At 43.8% G+C, this 12771-nt stretch overlaps 1 protein-coding gene across 1 annotated transcript in view; it reads left to right on the top strand.

Annotated features, from left to right (window-relative positions):
* FNDC3B (fibronectin type III domain containing 3B) overlaps window positions 1-12771 on the top strand; it is a 213828-nt gene that overhangs the window by 152720 nt on the left and 48337 nt on the right. The window contains exons 12-18 of the mRNA XM_074590212.1: window positions 2578-2702; window positions 5342-5516; window positions 6070-6156; window positions 8779-8917; window positions 9497-9568; window positions 10127-10245; window positions 11065-11170. Of these exons, the coding sequence (XP_074446313.1) occupies window positions 2578-2702; window positions 5342-5516; window positions 6070-6156; window positions 8779-8917; window positions 9497-9568; window positions 10127-10245; window positions 11065-11170 (823 nt within the window). The remainder of the gene's footprint in view (window positions 1-2577; window positions 2703-5341; window positions 5517-6069; window positions 6157-8778; window positions 8918-9496; window positions 9569-10126; window positions 10246-11064; window positions 11171-12771) is intronic.

Raw genomic sequence — 12771 nt, 5'->3', positions numbered from 1 at the left:
TGATGCGGCGGAGATTTTCCGTGACAGCTATCACTGCTCGTCTGTTTGTCAATCACATGCTTAGCATTTGGGCACTTTGTTCTCTTGGAGAAAAAACGTAGCAAAATTATTTAAAAAAAAAAAAAACAAACAACAACAATAAAAAAAAAAACCACACAACAAAAAACCCCCCAACAAACCAAAACATTCTTAAGCAGAAAACTAAAAGACATTAAATGTTTTCAAATGGTTTACAAGTAGTGAAGTCGTTGAAGAGTGAGAGAAAAATTAATTTAATGCATCTAAACCTATAAAAGAGAGTTTGCATGGGGGGGGGGGAGGTGGAAATCTGTTCTTAGTCCTGCACTGATGAATGGATATTTTACTGAAAAATAGGATTATTAATGAGGTTGTGTATAGTCTGGATTTTAAATATGATATTGCTCAGCTGGGAAGTACGGTGACCTATTATTTTTGTCCAAAAGGAGTTTTAGCATATAACTATATCTAGGCATTTTAGATCTGAACAAGTTTTCTCATTTACAAGAGACTTTTGCTTTAGGATTCATGATTCTCTTCCAATTCCACGCTTTAGTTTACGTGAGCCGTACAGGAATGATACAGCTGGAGCGGGTGGGTGAGGTCAAAGGCTGTGTATAAAACCAAGTTTTAGAACAAGTGTAGGATCCCACCGTGTAAATAAAAGTGAGTTATGGCCGTTTGCCAGCGTGCCGAATGTCTCTGCGGTGCCTCCAAACGCTTGTGCCGTGCTGGAGGTCTGCGTGGGCGCTCCTAGCTTGATAAAACACATTTTGGAGATTCACTAACAAACATTTTATGGAGTTCTTCCTTCTGCGTTGCAAGCTGGGTGAAAAGAGGTGGAAATTGATAGGGCCTGGAGAACGGGCCAGGGAAAAAGGTATGTCCCGCTCGGGCATTTTTGAAATCTTCAGTGATGAAGTGATGTATTGAGCACGGGGGAAGAACGGTGCCTGGGAGGAGAAACGGAGCTGAAGGAGGCAGCAGCAGGGGAGGCTCTTGGCCGCAGGGAGGGACACCCGTATAAATCATTTTCCCGATACTCTGCTTAGGTGTAGAACCATCGTGTCTTCTGTCAAGCTGGTGTACATCAGGTGAAAAAAGTACTCTTGTCTATGGGCAGATGTTAATTTTACCGAGATAAAATAAAAACAAAAAAACTGTAGAGACAGGTGCCAAAAATAATAAACGGCGTAGCAGAGCTATGGTGCAGAGCTCTTGCACCAGAAGAAGCTGCAGAGATGGGTGTAATCCTGCACCGGTTTGAGCACACGGGTGTGCTCATGGGGTACTTCATAAAGTGCCCCACTTTGAGGAGCTTTATAATGTTATTGTCCGTTAATTTTGCATTCAGGTATTGAAACTGAAACGCCTTTAAACTGGTACAGCTCAAATAGATGCTATTTATGTAGAATTGAGCAGTCCAGGCCCTTTCTCCTGAAAGATTTCAAAGTGACCATTTCCCATGTGTGGTGTACGATGAAGCTGGTTATTCTTTATTGTCTTGGTGCTCTGTCCTATGAAAAGCTCAGCTGTGGTTTTACCCTTGGGCATACCAAGGCGGGTTGGATTGAAAAGGTTTTTGGGGTTTTTTTAAAGGTGGTGGGAAGGGAGAGAGCTTCTGAATGTCCCTGCCCTCAGCCATGCTGGTTTGTGTTTGATGTATGTGAGGAAGGACTTGAGAGGTTGAGGTGTCGGAGAATCATAGAGTGGTTTGTGTTGGAAGGGACCTTAAAGACCATCTTGTTCCAACCCCCCTGCCATGTCTCGATGCCCTCTCTTGCTGCTGCGCCGTCTTGGCGCTGTCAGGGCTCACCATCGCTCCAGGTCACGTTGACGTGAAGCTCCCATAAACCATACTTCTGGCATCCAGGTTTCTTAACCAAGTCGCACGCTTTCCAGCAAATCCTCTTTGCTCATAACGTGCCGCGTGCTCTGAGATACGGGATGGGTACAGAACCTGGCGTGTTAAATACCTCTCCGTGATGCGTAGATCTATTTTGCCCTCGAGGGCTCGGGGCTGAGCAGAGGGTCACAGGAGGCTTGTCCCGCTCGGGTGGCGGGGCTGGCGGTGACGGTGGCCGGCTGGCGGGCAGCGAGAGCCCTCTTGTGGGATACGGCGTCCTTCCGAAGGACCAGGCAGGGTTATGGGGGATTCGAGGTGCAGAGCTCGGGTAGCGCCAGCAAGAAACGCTGGTTATAACTTTCCCGTGACCCGGTCGATTCAGAGATGAATTTCACCCTTAATTTGCACGCTTGTTTGTTGGTGAGTAGGGTAAATTGCATTTCAAACAGAATGACACAAGCTGCAGCTGCATCTCGGGAAGATGATAAGAATCTGAAAAGAGGAGGAATCTGACAGCAGAGTGAGGGTGTTGATCTGTATTATTTTCGGTAGCGTAGCGATGCTGTCAGTGCTCTTTGCATGCTTTGCACAGTGCCTGTGTGAAAACATCTAATTCTAATATCATTTAACAACTCTTTTTTTTTTTTTTTTTTTAATCGGCACGGTGTGGTTTTGTTTCAGAGCTATCCGATTACAGATTGCTCTCTTTCTAGGGAAAGAGGAACAGTGGTTTCAGAGAATGTTACTTTGGAAGCCAGAAGCATTGCAAGTTGACTAAGCTTTGTCCGGCTTTGGGTTACACCTTCCGATTAGCAGCTCAGAATGACATCGGTACTAGGTAAGTTATCCCAAGGTGCTCTCTCTCTCGAGAAAAAAGAGTTAGTTGAAAAATTGACAGCATAAAGTGGAATTTCTGGGGTTATGTGTGTGTGTTTTCTTGTTTCCTTTATGGTTTTGATTTAAATATCTGACATCTGCGCTATTATTAATGCTTTAGAGTAAGTCGCACCTTTCCTGGTGGTATCATTCAGCTCCCAGGGAATCGCTGTGCACCTTCAGGGGGATGAGGCTAACCTAAGGAGATAGGCTCCTTTTGAGGTGTTAAATGGTGTTTTGTGGTCTATTCCTAATACAAAAAGACTACATCTGTTATGTAAAATTCCCACTAGGGACCTCTGTGAACCAAGAAAAACAAGCAAGAGGAAGTTGAGTTACAGATTTTTGAAAGGAATCTTGATATATTTGTATTTCTGGTTTAAAGCAAAGCCCTTCTGTCTTTTTTTTTTTTTTCTTTTTCTCTCAGCAGCACAGTCCCTTCCTTCTTCAGCAGGGCTGGCTGCTGGGGTGGGGGAGAGGGGACAGGTCTACCCAACCGCCCTGCAAGATGGGTTTCAAGTTTTCCTTCTCTTTGCGCGTGAACGGATGCGCTCAGCTGAAGATGATGAGCAATTAGAAATCCTCTGGGAGTTCCTAGGGAGCACTGGGCTAAAATGAGCGTGCCCAAAGAGCCATGGTGCTGCAGGGGCTCTGTGCTCACAGAAGGAATGTAGGCTGGGAAAAGTTTAGCTGTGAAGCAACTAAACATCCCGTGCTCTTGTTGTAGCCCTTTATTGTCCTTCTTACCTAAACAGGATCTAATCATTATTACAAGAAGGCCGGAAAAAGAAACACTAGTGGTATATAATGATGTGTTTTGCTGCGAGAGATTGCTGTATTATTCTCTCTTCCAAAACACAAACCTCTTAGTAATACATATCTTTTAAAAATTACTTTATTAATGTTCCTATATTCTCCCTCTGAGATATGCTGGGGCTGTCCATGTATGCACAGAGTCCCTTTTGCCGACTTCTTGCAAGATTAATTCCCTCCTTATTGAAATAATACCTGAACTAGAGAGAGAGAGAGAGAGAGACTTGAGCCGGAGCTGCTGAGTGTAAAAGGAAGGGGACTGCCAGTTTTATGCGAAGTTCCCAGTTTTGGAATCTCTTCTCTTTGCCAGATCCCAGATTTTTAAGATATCTTAGGGCATGCTTCAACCCTCCCTCCTTTTTTGTTGTTCTTCTCTCTCTCTCTTTTTTTTTTTTTTTCTCAGGCTATTGAGTGGGGAGTGGACAAAGAATTATAGTTACGGTCAGCTGCTCTGTGTTAATCTATGAGATGAGCACCAACAGCACACGGCTTATTTTTATAGACAGCGCTCCAAATTATGACACGATAACGTCATCTATCACTTCATGTCACAAAATAATTTTGGTTGGTTGTAATGCTTGCAGACTTCCCATTTGAGATGATTTTTGTCTTGTTCAGGTGTTAGTTATAGGTGCATTTTTTTAACTACAAGAATATTTCAAGAAATACGTTATTTTTGAGAAAGACTCAGAAAAAGGAGATGTGGTGCTTGTGCGTATCAAATTCATGCAGTGACTTTAAGGAACAAAATACGTTTATACTTTGGAAACAGAGATTTGAAAATTGCAAGAACGTTACCTTCAGTTGAGAGTTCTGGTGTTGTCCTCCTGAAAATTCACCAAAATCTGTCCATTTTAAACTTTGTTCTCAAATTTCCATTGAAAACAATATATTCTGCCTGGAATCTTGAGAGAACTCATCCTGTATTTGTTTGCCACAACTGCCTAATACGTTTCAAGGCATTGCGTGCTGGGATTTAGGGAAGATGAGAGCATGGATCTCCTCTGCCATGGATGTTCTCTCTGGTTCCAACCTGAGCTGTGGGAATTATGCTCAGCTTCAAATGCAAGGAGCTTTGGGCAGGGAAAGTTGGAAAGGAGCAGCCTGGAGGGTTGGAAGGTGTCTGTGCCTGCACCAGACAGCTCCTACGTGATGCAGAGCATGTGTGAGCATGACCAGATAGATTTCCCCTGCTTTCTTTGGAGGAGGGTGGTCTGAAATAGTGGGCCTAGATTTGCTGGAGCATGTGGCTTCCAGAGGCTGAGCTTGAATAGAAGTTGTGTTTTGAGTTTGAAAGGTGAAACTGCATCTCAAAATTGAAAACTTGAGGCTTTATTTCCAATGTTTTAGTTCCCTTTTTTTAAATGAGATTTTCCTCTACCTCACAGTGCATAGTAAGTTAATATTTTTCAGGCAATCAAATATTTTCCAATATATTACTGTGATGAGATCTGTAAAAATGACTGGGAGGACACGCATAATCCTGCATTTCTTTTTCTGTTCTTAGTTCTGGCATTTCCTAACTGGGTGTTCATCTTTTCTACCTGGGAAATCTTAATACAGAACCATAGAATGGTTTGGGTTTTCAGGGACCTTAAAGATCATCCAGTTCCAACCCCTCTGCCTGGAGCAGGGACACCTCCCACTAGACCGGGTTGCTCAAACATTGTCGGTTTTTTTGAAAATGTGAAATATTTCTCTAAATACACTGAGGTTTGGGGATTTTAGTCTTAATTTTTTATTTTTTTTTTTTAATATTCCTCTCTCGCCTTCTCCATCCCTGTGCAGTGGGTACAGCCAGGAGGTGGTGTGCTACACTGCGGGTAACATTCCTCAGACCCCTTCCGCGCCAAGGCTCGTTCGAGCTGGCGTGACGTGGATCGCGTTGCAGTGGAATAAAGTGGAAGGATGTACACCAGAGGAAGTGATTTCCTACACCCTGGAAATTCAGGAAGAGGATAACGTAAGTACTGTGTTACTATAAAGTAACTTAGATTGCGTTTTCCTTTATTAATTCAAGATCAGCGAGAAGATTGCGGGTTGGAGGGGTTTTTAGGAGTACTGGGCATTGGGCAGGGTGGAGCTGTGTGGTTTGTTCTGCTCCGCAGCAGAATTGTGAATCCTTAGCTAAAAATCCGTGCTGTCATCCGTGATTCCTTTACAAAGCTTCACAGGAGTCTGTAAGGTCTCGGGCAGCTTGTCCCTCCCCAGCTCAGCCTGCGTGGTGTGCTTGCCCTCTGCCACTTCTTTCTCTTACGTGTCTTAAACTGTCACGGTTGGTTTTGGGCCTGTTTTTACAGCAAAATTATATTATTCAGGTCAGTTGCACCATCATCCTAGAAAGGAAATTATTGTGACCTTGCAGGTTAAAAGCAATAATAATAATTAAAAAAAAAAAAAAGCACTTGACTGTAAAGCCCCTTTGCTATAACGTGTTCTAGCTACAGACTATAATACAGAGAGCAATGCCTCAGACTCCTCAGTTACGGGAATTTGTTTGGCTTTGGTTTTTCTAGGATAGCGTGTTTCACCCAAAGTACACTGGAGAGGAGCAAGCCTGTACTGTGAAGAATCTCAGAAGAAGCACGCAGTATAAATTCAGGGTAAAAAATCTTTTTTTCTCTCATCATTGCATACTATTTTCTGTCTTGGGCTTTTTTCTAGGCACTGTGGGGAACCTTTAGTACTACCTGCAAAATCAAGCTATCAAACACGAATTTATTTTATAGTAAGACCTAATAGATTAAACCAAAGTTGTATTTTTACTTTTAGTACAGAAGATGCTCATTGCTCAGCCTTTTTGAAACAGGCATGGTTCTTGGTGCTGTGAACTGTTAGGTACGGTCTTGTAGAAGTGGCTGCGAGCCTGTAGTCACCTGCGTTGCTCCCCAAAAACCTGATCCGTGGTCACAAACCCCACCTCGCTTCTACACGATGGAGCGGACGCTGTGAGGAGCCCAGCAAGCACGGCTTCCTTCCCCAGCTCAGGGGCCCGACAGGCAGAAATTGAAGATTTTCCCATCTCCAACGTACACGTGGCTGGCTTTGGAGCTGTGTTTTTAGCAGGTGTTGGTATCTCCTGCTCTCTGGGTGCTCCTAAATACAGATCCCCCAAAAGAGATGCTCCGAACTCTTTTTGCAATCGGACAATTCAGACATCCAGCTCGCTGCTACTGAAACCATCAAGCACAAGGGGGGGGATTTAATTCATGCCAGACAACGCGTGCTTACAGAGGAGACATCCTGCTAACGCTTTTGATGAAATAAAGGTTGATTAAGTAAAGTGCCAATGGTAGTGTAATACGTGGTTGTAGAGGCCTTTGTTTGGTACTGAGTGAGAGTTTGGCGCAGAAGGGCCAACGATGCCAAACACAGCACAGCGAGGTGCAGAATCTCGTTCTCTGAAGCGTTTGACGTGTCAGTGTAGAAGGGAATCACCAGTGGCTGCTTCTAGTGAGGTTCCGCAAAAAGCAGTGCTGGTGTATGCTATTTCATAATTTTGTCAGTGGCCTGGAAGCAAAGTTTTATTTTTTTTATTCCTTGTGAGAGGATGGGGAACTCCAGGTTGGGGAAGCCGTGGCTCTGCAAAAGTGTTGAAGACCCTGCTTGAATAATCAATTTAATATGACTTTTCAGTTCCTGCCAGGCCAGTGCAATCTGTAGCTGTACAAATAGGGGCACAAGAAGGACGTGGGCCTGTTGGAATGGGTCCAGCCAAGAGCCACGAAGGTGGTCAGAAGGGTGGAGCCCCTCTGCTGTGAGGACAGGCTGAGAGGGTTGGGGGTGTTCAGCCTGGAGAAGAGAAGGCTCCGGGGAGACCTTAGAGCCCCTTCCAGTCCCTAAAGGGGCTCCAGGAAGGATGGGAGGGGACTCTGGATCAGGGAGTGTAATGACAGGACACAGGGTAACGGTTTTGAACTGAAAGAGGGGAGATTTAGATGAGATATTAGGAAGAAATTCTTGGCTGTGAGGGTGGTGAGCCCCTGGCCCAGGTTGCCCAGGGAAGCTGTGGCTGCCCCATCCCTGGAGGGGTTCAAGGCCAGGCTGGACGGGGCTTGGAGCAACCTGGGCTGGTGGGAGGTGTCCCTGCCCAGGGCAGGGAGGTGGAACTAGGTGATCTTTTAAGGTCCCTTCCAACCCAAACCATTCCATGATTCTCTGATTTATTAATGTTGCATGACATTTGTAGCTCACACTGACCCCCTAGAGCTGTTACTGGGGTATTTGTCGAGCCCGTGTATCTGGTGTTCATGGCAAGGTGTCTTAAATGGGAGGACAGTCAGAGAAGAACCAAGAGATGATACACAGGAGTTGATACTGGCTTTAGTGACTTGTTTAAAGCAAGCGTATGAGCTAGAGAACCTCAGATTACTTTTTTGGCCTTAAAAAGTACAAATTGTTTTCCTCAGACGCCTGTGTTAGAAGAGAGGATAGAAATGAGTGCTCCCGAGAATAACAGAGCTTCCCAAGTGGAAAAGTTCCTGCTAGCTTATATTTACAATTAGCAATTATAATACATATTTTATTACTCACTTCTCTGGCAGCAGACCTCTGTCCCAGAGGCTAGCGTGAGGTAATACAGCTCTCAGCAGCCACGAAACATTGGACCATTCGGGGTTTCTTGCACGGTCCTGATCTGCTCAGTCTCCTGGCCAGGTCCTCACGTCTTCTCTCAGCTTAGCAACCTTCTCCCCCAGGTCAGCAGAAGGCTTTCTTGAGTGGAGACCAAGGATTTGGCTGAGAAAGTTTATTTTGTGCGCATCCCGCTCGTTTCAGCAGCTGTAGACGATGCATTTCTTCTTTTGCATTTCATACTGCTTAAGCTTTTAATTGTGTGATTACTGATGCTCTGAATTAATTCGTTTTAAATAGCCGTTTGAAATACCTCCAAAACAAAAATAGCATAGCTGTTGTCATCGTTTTCATCTTTTATGAGTAAATAACTGCAAGTTGCCACGTGAATTTCTTTTTTTAAAGGGAAAACCGGCAGCGCTCTTATCTTAAACATGTCATGATCTATTGCTAGTGGAGGGAGGGGAAGAGTCAATGTGGTTTGTAAAGAAACAATCTAATATCTGTTATTAGAATCCCTCACGCTTTGTTGGGATGTGACGTTCTTTCCGGTTTAATGATATCTGTGCAACGACTAAAAGAAGTCTCACGCAGAACCGTCAGGAAAAGCAGCTGGAGTGAACAACGCTAAACTTGTTGTGGTTTTGTTTCAGCTGTTTGCTTCTAACGTGGAAGGAAAGAGTTCTCCCAGCGAAGTGCTGGTCTGTACGACGAGCCCGGACAGGCCAGGACCTCCCACCAGACCCGTTATTAAGGGGCCAATAACATCTCACGGCTTTAGTGTGAAATGGGGTAAGCCGCCGCAGTTTGTCACAGCAGAGCTTTTTTGGGTCACAATAAACTCAAATCAAATTACGTAAATGTGTATTAGAACTTAGATTTTTTTGTTTGTTTGTTTTGTTTTTTTTTTCATGCTACTTCTCAGTCCAAAGTTGAACGTGTTTGGAGGGCTTGACAGCTTAATTTTTTTTAAAATATTTTAAAAGATGTGTGGAGGCACTTATGTTTTCAGAATCGAAAATGTTGCTTCTCTTCATTGTCTAATTTGCACTCAAGTGCATCTTCGGGCTTTTCACCTTCCATTTCCCGTCCGTCATTCCAGCTGCTTCCTTTATCGATGGGGCGAGGCTCCGCGCTGCATCTCTTTCAATGCTTTTTCCACGCGTTTTGTTTGTAGCATCATTTCCCGGCTGCCTTATTCTGACTCGTGCTGAAAGCTAACGCCTGCTCCCCGCTTCTGCAGTAAATTCCAGGGTGTGGTTAGCGCGGGGGAGCTTGTGGAGGAGAAGGGGCGGAATCAGAATCAGGTTCTGTAATCTCAGCATTTCACTCCTCACCTTGATTTACTGACAACTTGCCTTATTTTTGCAGATCCTCCACAGGATAATGGTGGTTCGGAAATCCTGAAGTATCTATTAGAGATTTCTCAAGGAAGTCCGGAAGGTAAACTTGAAACAAGGTGTCCGTTACGGCTGCTATAAAGAAGTACCGACCCTTTGGGCTATTATTGTTATTATCATTAATGCACTAATGCTGTACGTACGATTGCAACCCACTTACGTACTTGCAGAGTTCCTGGGAGGGTTTGGGTTGGGTTTGGGTGAGTTTTCGTTGTGTTTTCTTTTTAAAGTATGCTCTTTTTCTCTAATACTGGTGGAATTTTAGGTTATATGGCTGAACGCACTGTTTCATTTTATATTTTTAATACGTTTTAGAAATAGTTATATTTGTAAGTCTATATATTCGTATATGTGTCTATGTATTTCTTTAAGCAGGAATAATATTCACGACTAATATTATAATATAATACTATTATAATAATACTATTATTAGTATTATTATAATACTATTATTATAATACTAATAATATTCAATAATATTAACAACTCACCTGAAATACATCATTTGTGGAAGACCGCATTAAGGATTTTCTTTCCTCCTAGCCCCTAGTAAACTTGTTGCATTCTACTTCTCTAAACTCGGCTACATCTCATTTTTTAGCAAATCAATGGGAAGTGGCATATAGTGGATCGGCTACAGAATATACCTGTACTCACTTGAAACCAGGCACTTTGTATAAACTCCGGGCCTGCTGTATCAGCACTGGCGGACACAGTCAGGTGAGTGTTATTTAACAACAAGGACTGTCGGGTTTATATTTTTCAGAGATTTATCTGCTATTTCTGCTGCCAAAAGAAGGCGGGTATTTTTCCCGTGGCGCAGTAAAGCTACGCCGATCGCAGCTAATCTTATGTTGCAAGTTGCTGAATTTTGGAAGACTTCTGTGTGTACCCGATAGGGCTTTTTCAGGGAAATTGTAATTTAGTGAGATTTTGTTTCCTGAAAACCAATCTGTAGGTATTTATACTTACACTAGAGAAGACCATTGTGTTTATCTGCTCTGGCCCCTTGCTCGAGAAAGGCCATGGACTCTCATGTACATGAGCCTGTAGTGACCGAGGCTGGTGAGCGAAGGTGCAGTAGGAGTAGTTTGTTGTAACAATTAATTACCTTTCACGTGGCTGAATTCTTTGAATTTTTGGCTCCCTTTTTCCAGCCACTGATTCTTGTCATTCCCTTCTTTGATTTAAAATCATTTCAGTACCTACGCTTTTACTTCTCCTACTTCAATTATTTTTTTTTAAATAATCGAGTACTTTAGGCCTTGATATTATTTTAAAAACAAGGCAAATGAAAATAAAAAGCCCCACAAAATTAGCAATCAGCATTTCCTGTGCTACAGTTTTGGGTATGCTAATGAAAGAACTTTTAATTGCATTGGTAAGTAACATGCTTAATAGCGTCTCCTATTCTTTATCGTTTATTTTGATTTTTATTAAGTGTTGGTTGCAGAAAACAATTTCTTGTGGCACTTTCTAGCCATGCCTCGCTTTGTGGGCGGTGATGGAGAGCTAACGTCGGCTCCTCTTCTCTTCCAGTGTTCTGAAAGTTTACCTGTCCGTACGCTGAGCGTTGCACCGGGTCACTGCCGGCCACCGAGAGTTTTGGGGAAGCCGAAGCACAAAGAAATCCAGCTGCAATGGGGTAAGCCAGTGGAGCAGGGCGCTACCGAATGGCGTTTATCTTCATGACTAGTTGCTAAACTGTGCTCCCCCCCTCAGTGTTAGTTAGGACCTGTCTCCATCTCAGGACTAGAAGCTATCAGCTGTATTAGAGCATCCACCCTTTTACCACAAAAACACCACGTGATGCAGGATCTTTTTTATTCCTCTGCAGTATTGCCTTAGCAGAAGCGTTTGGTGCTTCTAATATAAGACTCCTCTCAGAAATTAGAGTTAGAACTCACTGAGCGTTTTGGCTGGCATTTAAACCCCGCTGCACAGTCTAACACGCACAATCTGTTGGACACCTGTAATTTTGCAAAGGACGTGGACCGTGGACATGACACTAAACTGTCCAAAAATGCACCTTTTTCAGAATACAAGGTACATGCCAATATCCAAGAGATTTTTTTCTTTACTACGATAATCTTGCGGCATCCAAAAGTCTTTGTGGTGTCAATCATTAAGGTAGATTCTAGAGCAGTACCATTTCTAACTGACAAATATATCTCAAAGCCAGTACTGCATCCAAGATACCATGTTGTTTGTGGAAGACTGTACGTTACAGCGGAGCACTGCTTTACAGAACCCCAGACGGGTTGATTCTGTGGCACAGGCTTGTAAATACAGCATGTAAATATTATCAAATATGTTGTTTTCATGGGGAAAAAGGTGCCCACAATAAAACAGATACAGGCACAGATGACAAATTCGGTTTCCGAAAAAGTTGTTGTTCCAAGTGAAGCGCAGGGTTTCGATCGTCGTACAGAGATGCGGAATCTCATAAATATTAGCGGTGTGACTAATAACGTTGGAGGAGGGCAGTTGTGTGTATTTTTATTGGGTGTTAATGAGGCTTTGCCAGAAATCCCATGTATAAGTAGTAGCTTTGGAGAGTACATGACCCACCTCAGCCTGTGTCCAACCGTAGCCAGCCGCCGTGTGCCTCCTCATTTCTCTCTGCCCCAGAAAGAGCGTATTCAGCCCCGGTCCCAGTCTTTGTGCGGCTTTCTGTACCTTTTCTCTCTCCCCCCTCACTGACCAATTTTTTTTTTTTGCACGTGACACCACCTTTAATATTGGGGGAAATAAACCAAGAAGCTTTTTTCCTTCCTCAGGAGAGGATGGTAGCTACTGTCTCCTGCTTAAAAAGTAGCTGGGCACCTCCTGGCATCAAACGCAACTTCCCAGGGTGAAAGATTATTGCCCTGGGGGAGCTGCTGCTCTCGCATGTGACGGTCTGACCTGGGGAAGGTTTAGGGCTAAGGGCAGTACCATTTCTAACTGACAAATAGATCTCAAAACCAGTATAAAAATTCACCCTTGCATCCAATATACCATGTTGTTTCCTGGAAGACTGTACCTTATGGTATTTATTTGCTTTATAAATGTCAGTTATGTACATGGGTGAGGTATTGAAGGTAAGGCATCTATTGAAGAGGAAAATCATGGAATGGTTTGGGTGGGAAGGGACCTTAAAGACCATCCAGTGCCACCCCCTGCCCTGGGCAGGGACACCTCCCACCAGCCCAGGTGGCTCCAAGCCCGTCCAACCTGGCCTTGAACCCCTCCAGGGATGGGGCA

This window comes from Larus michahellis, chromosome 6, assembly GCF_964199755.1.
Source record: "Larus michahellis chromosome 6, bLarMic1.1, whole genome shotgun sequence".
Taxonomy (NCBI): domain Eukaryota; kingdom Metazoa; phylum Chordata; class Aves; order Charadriiformes; family Laridae; genus Larus; species Larus michahellis.
This window is presented reverse-complemented; position numbering and strand designations above follow the sequence as displayed.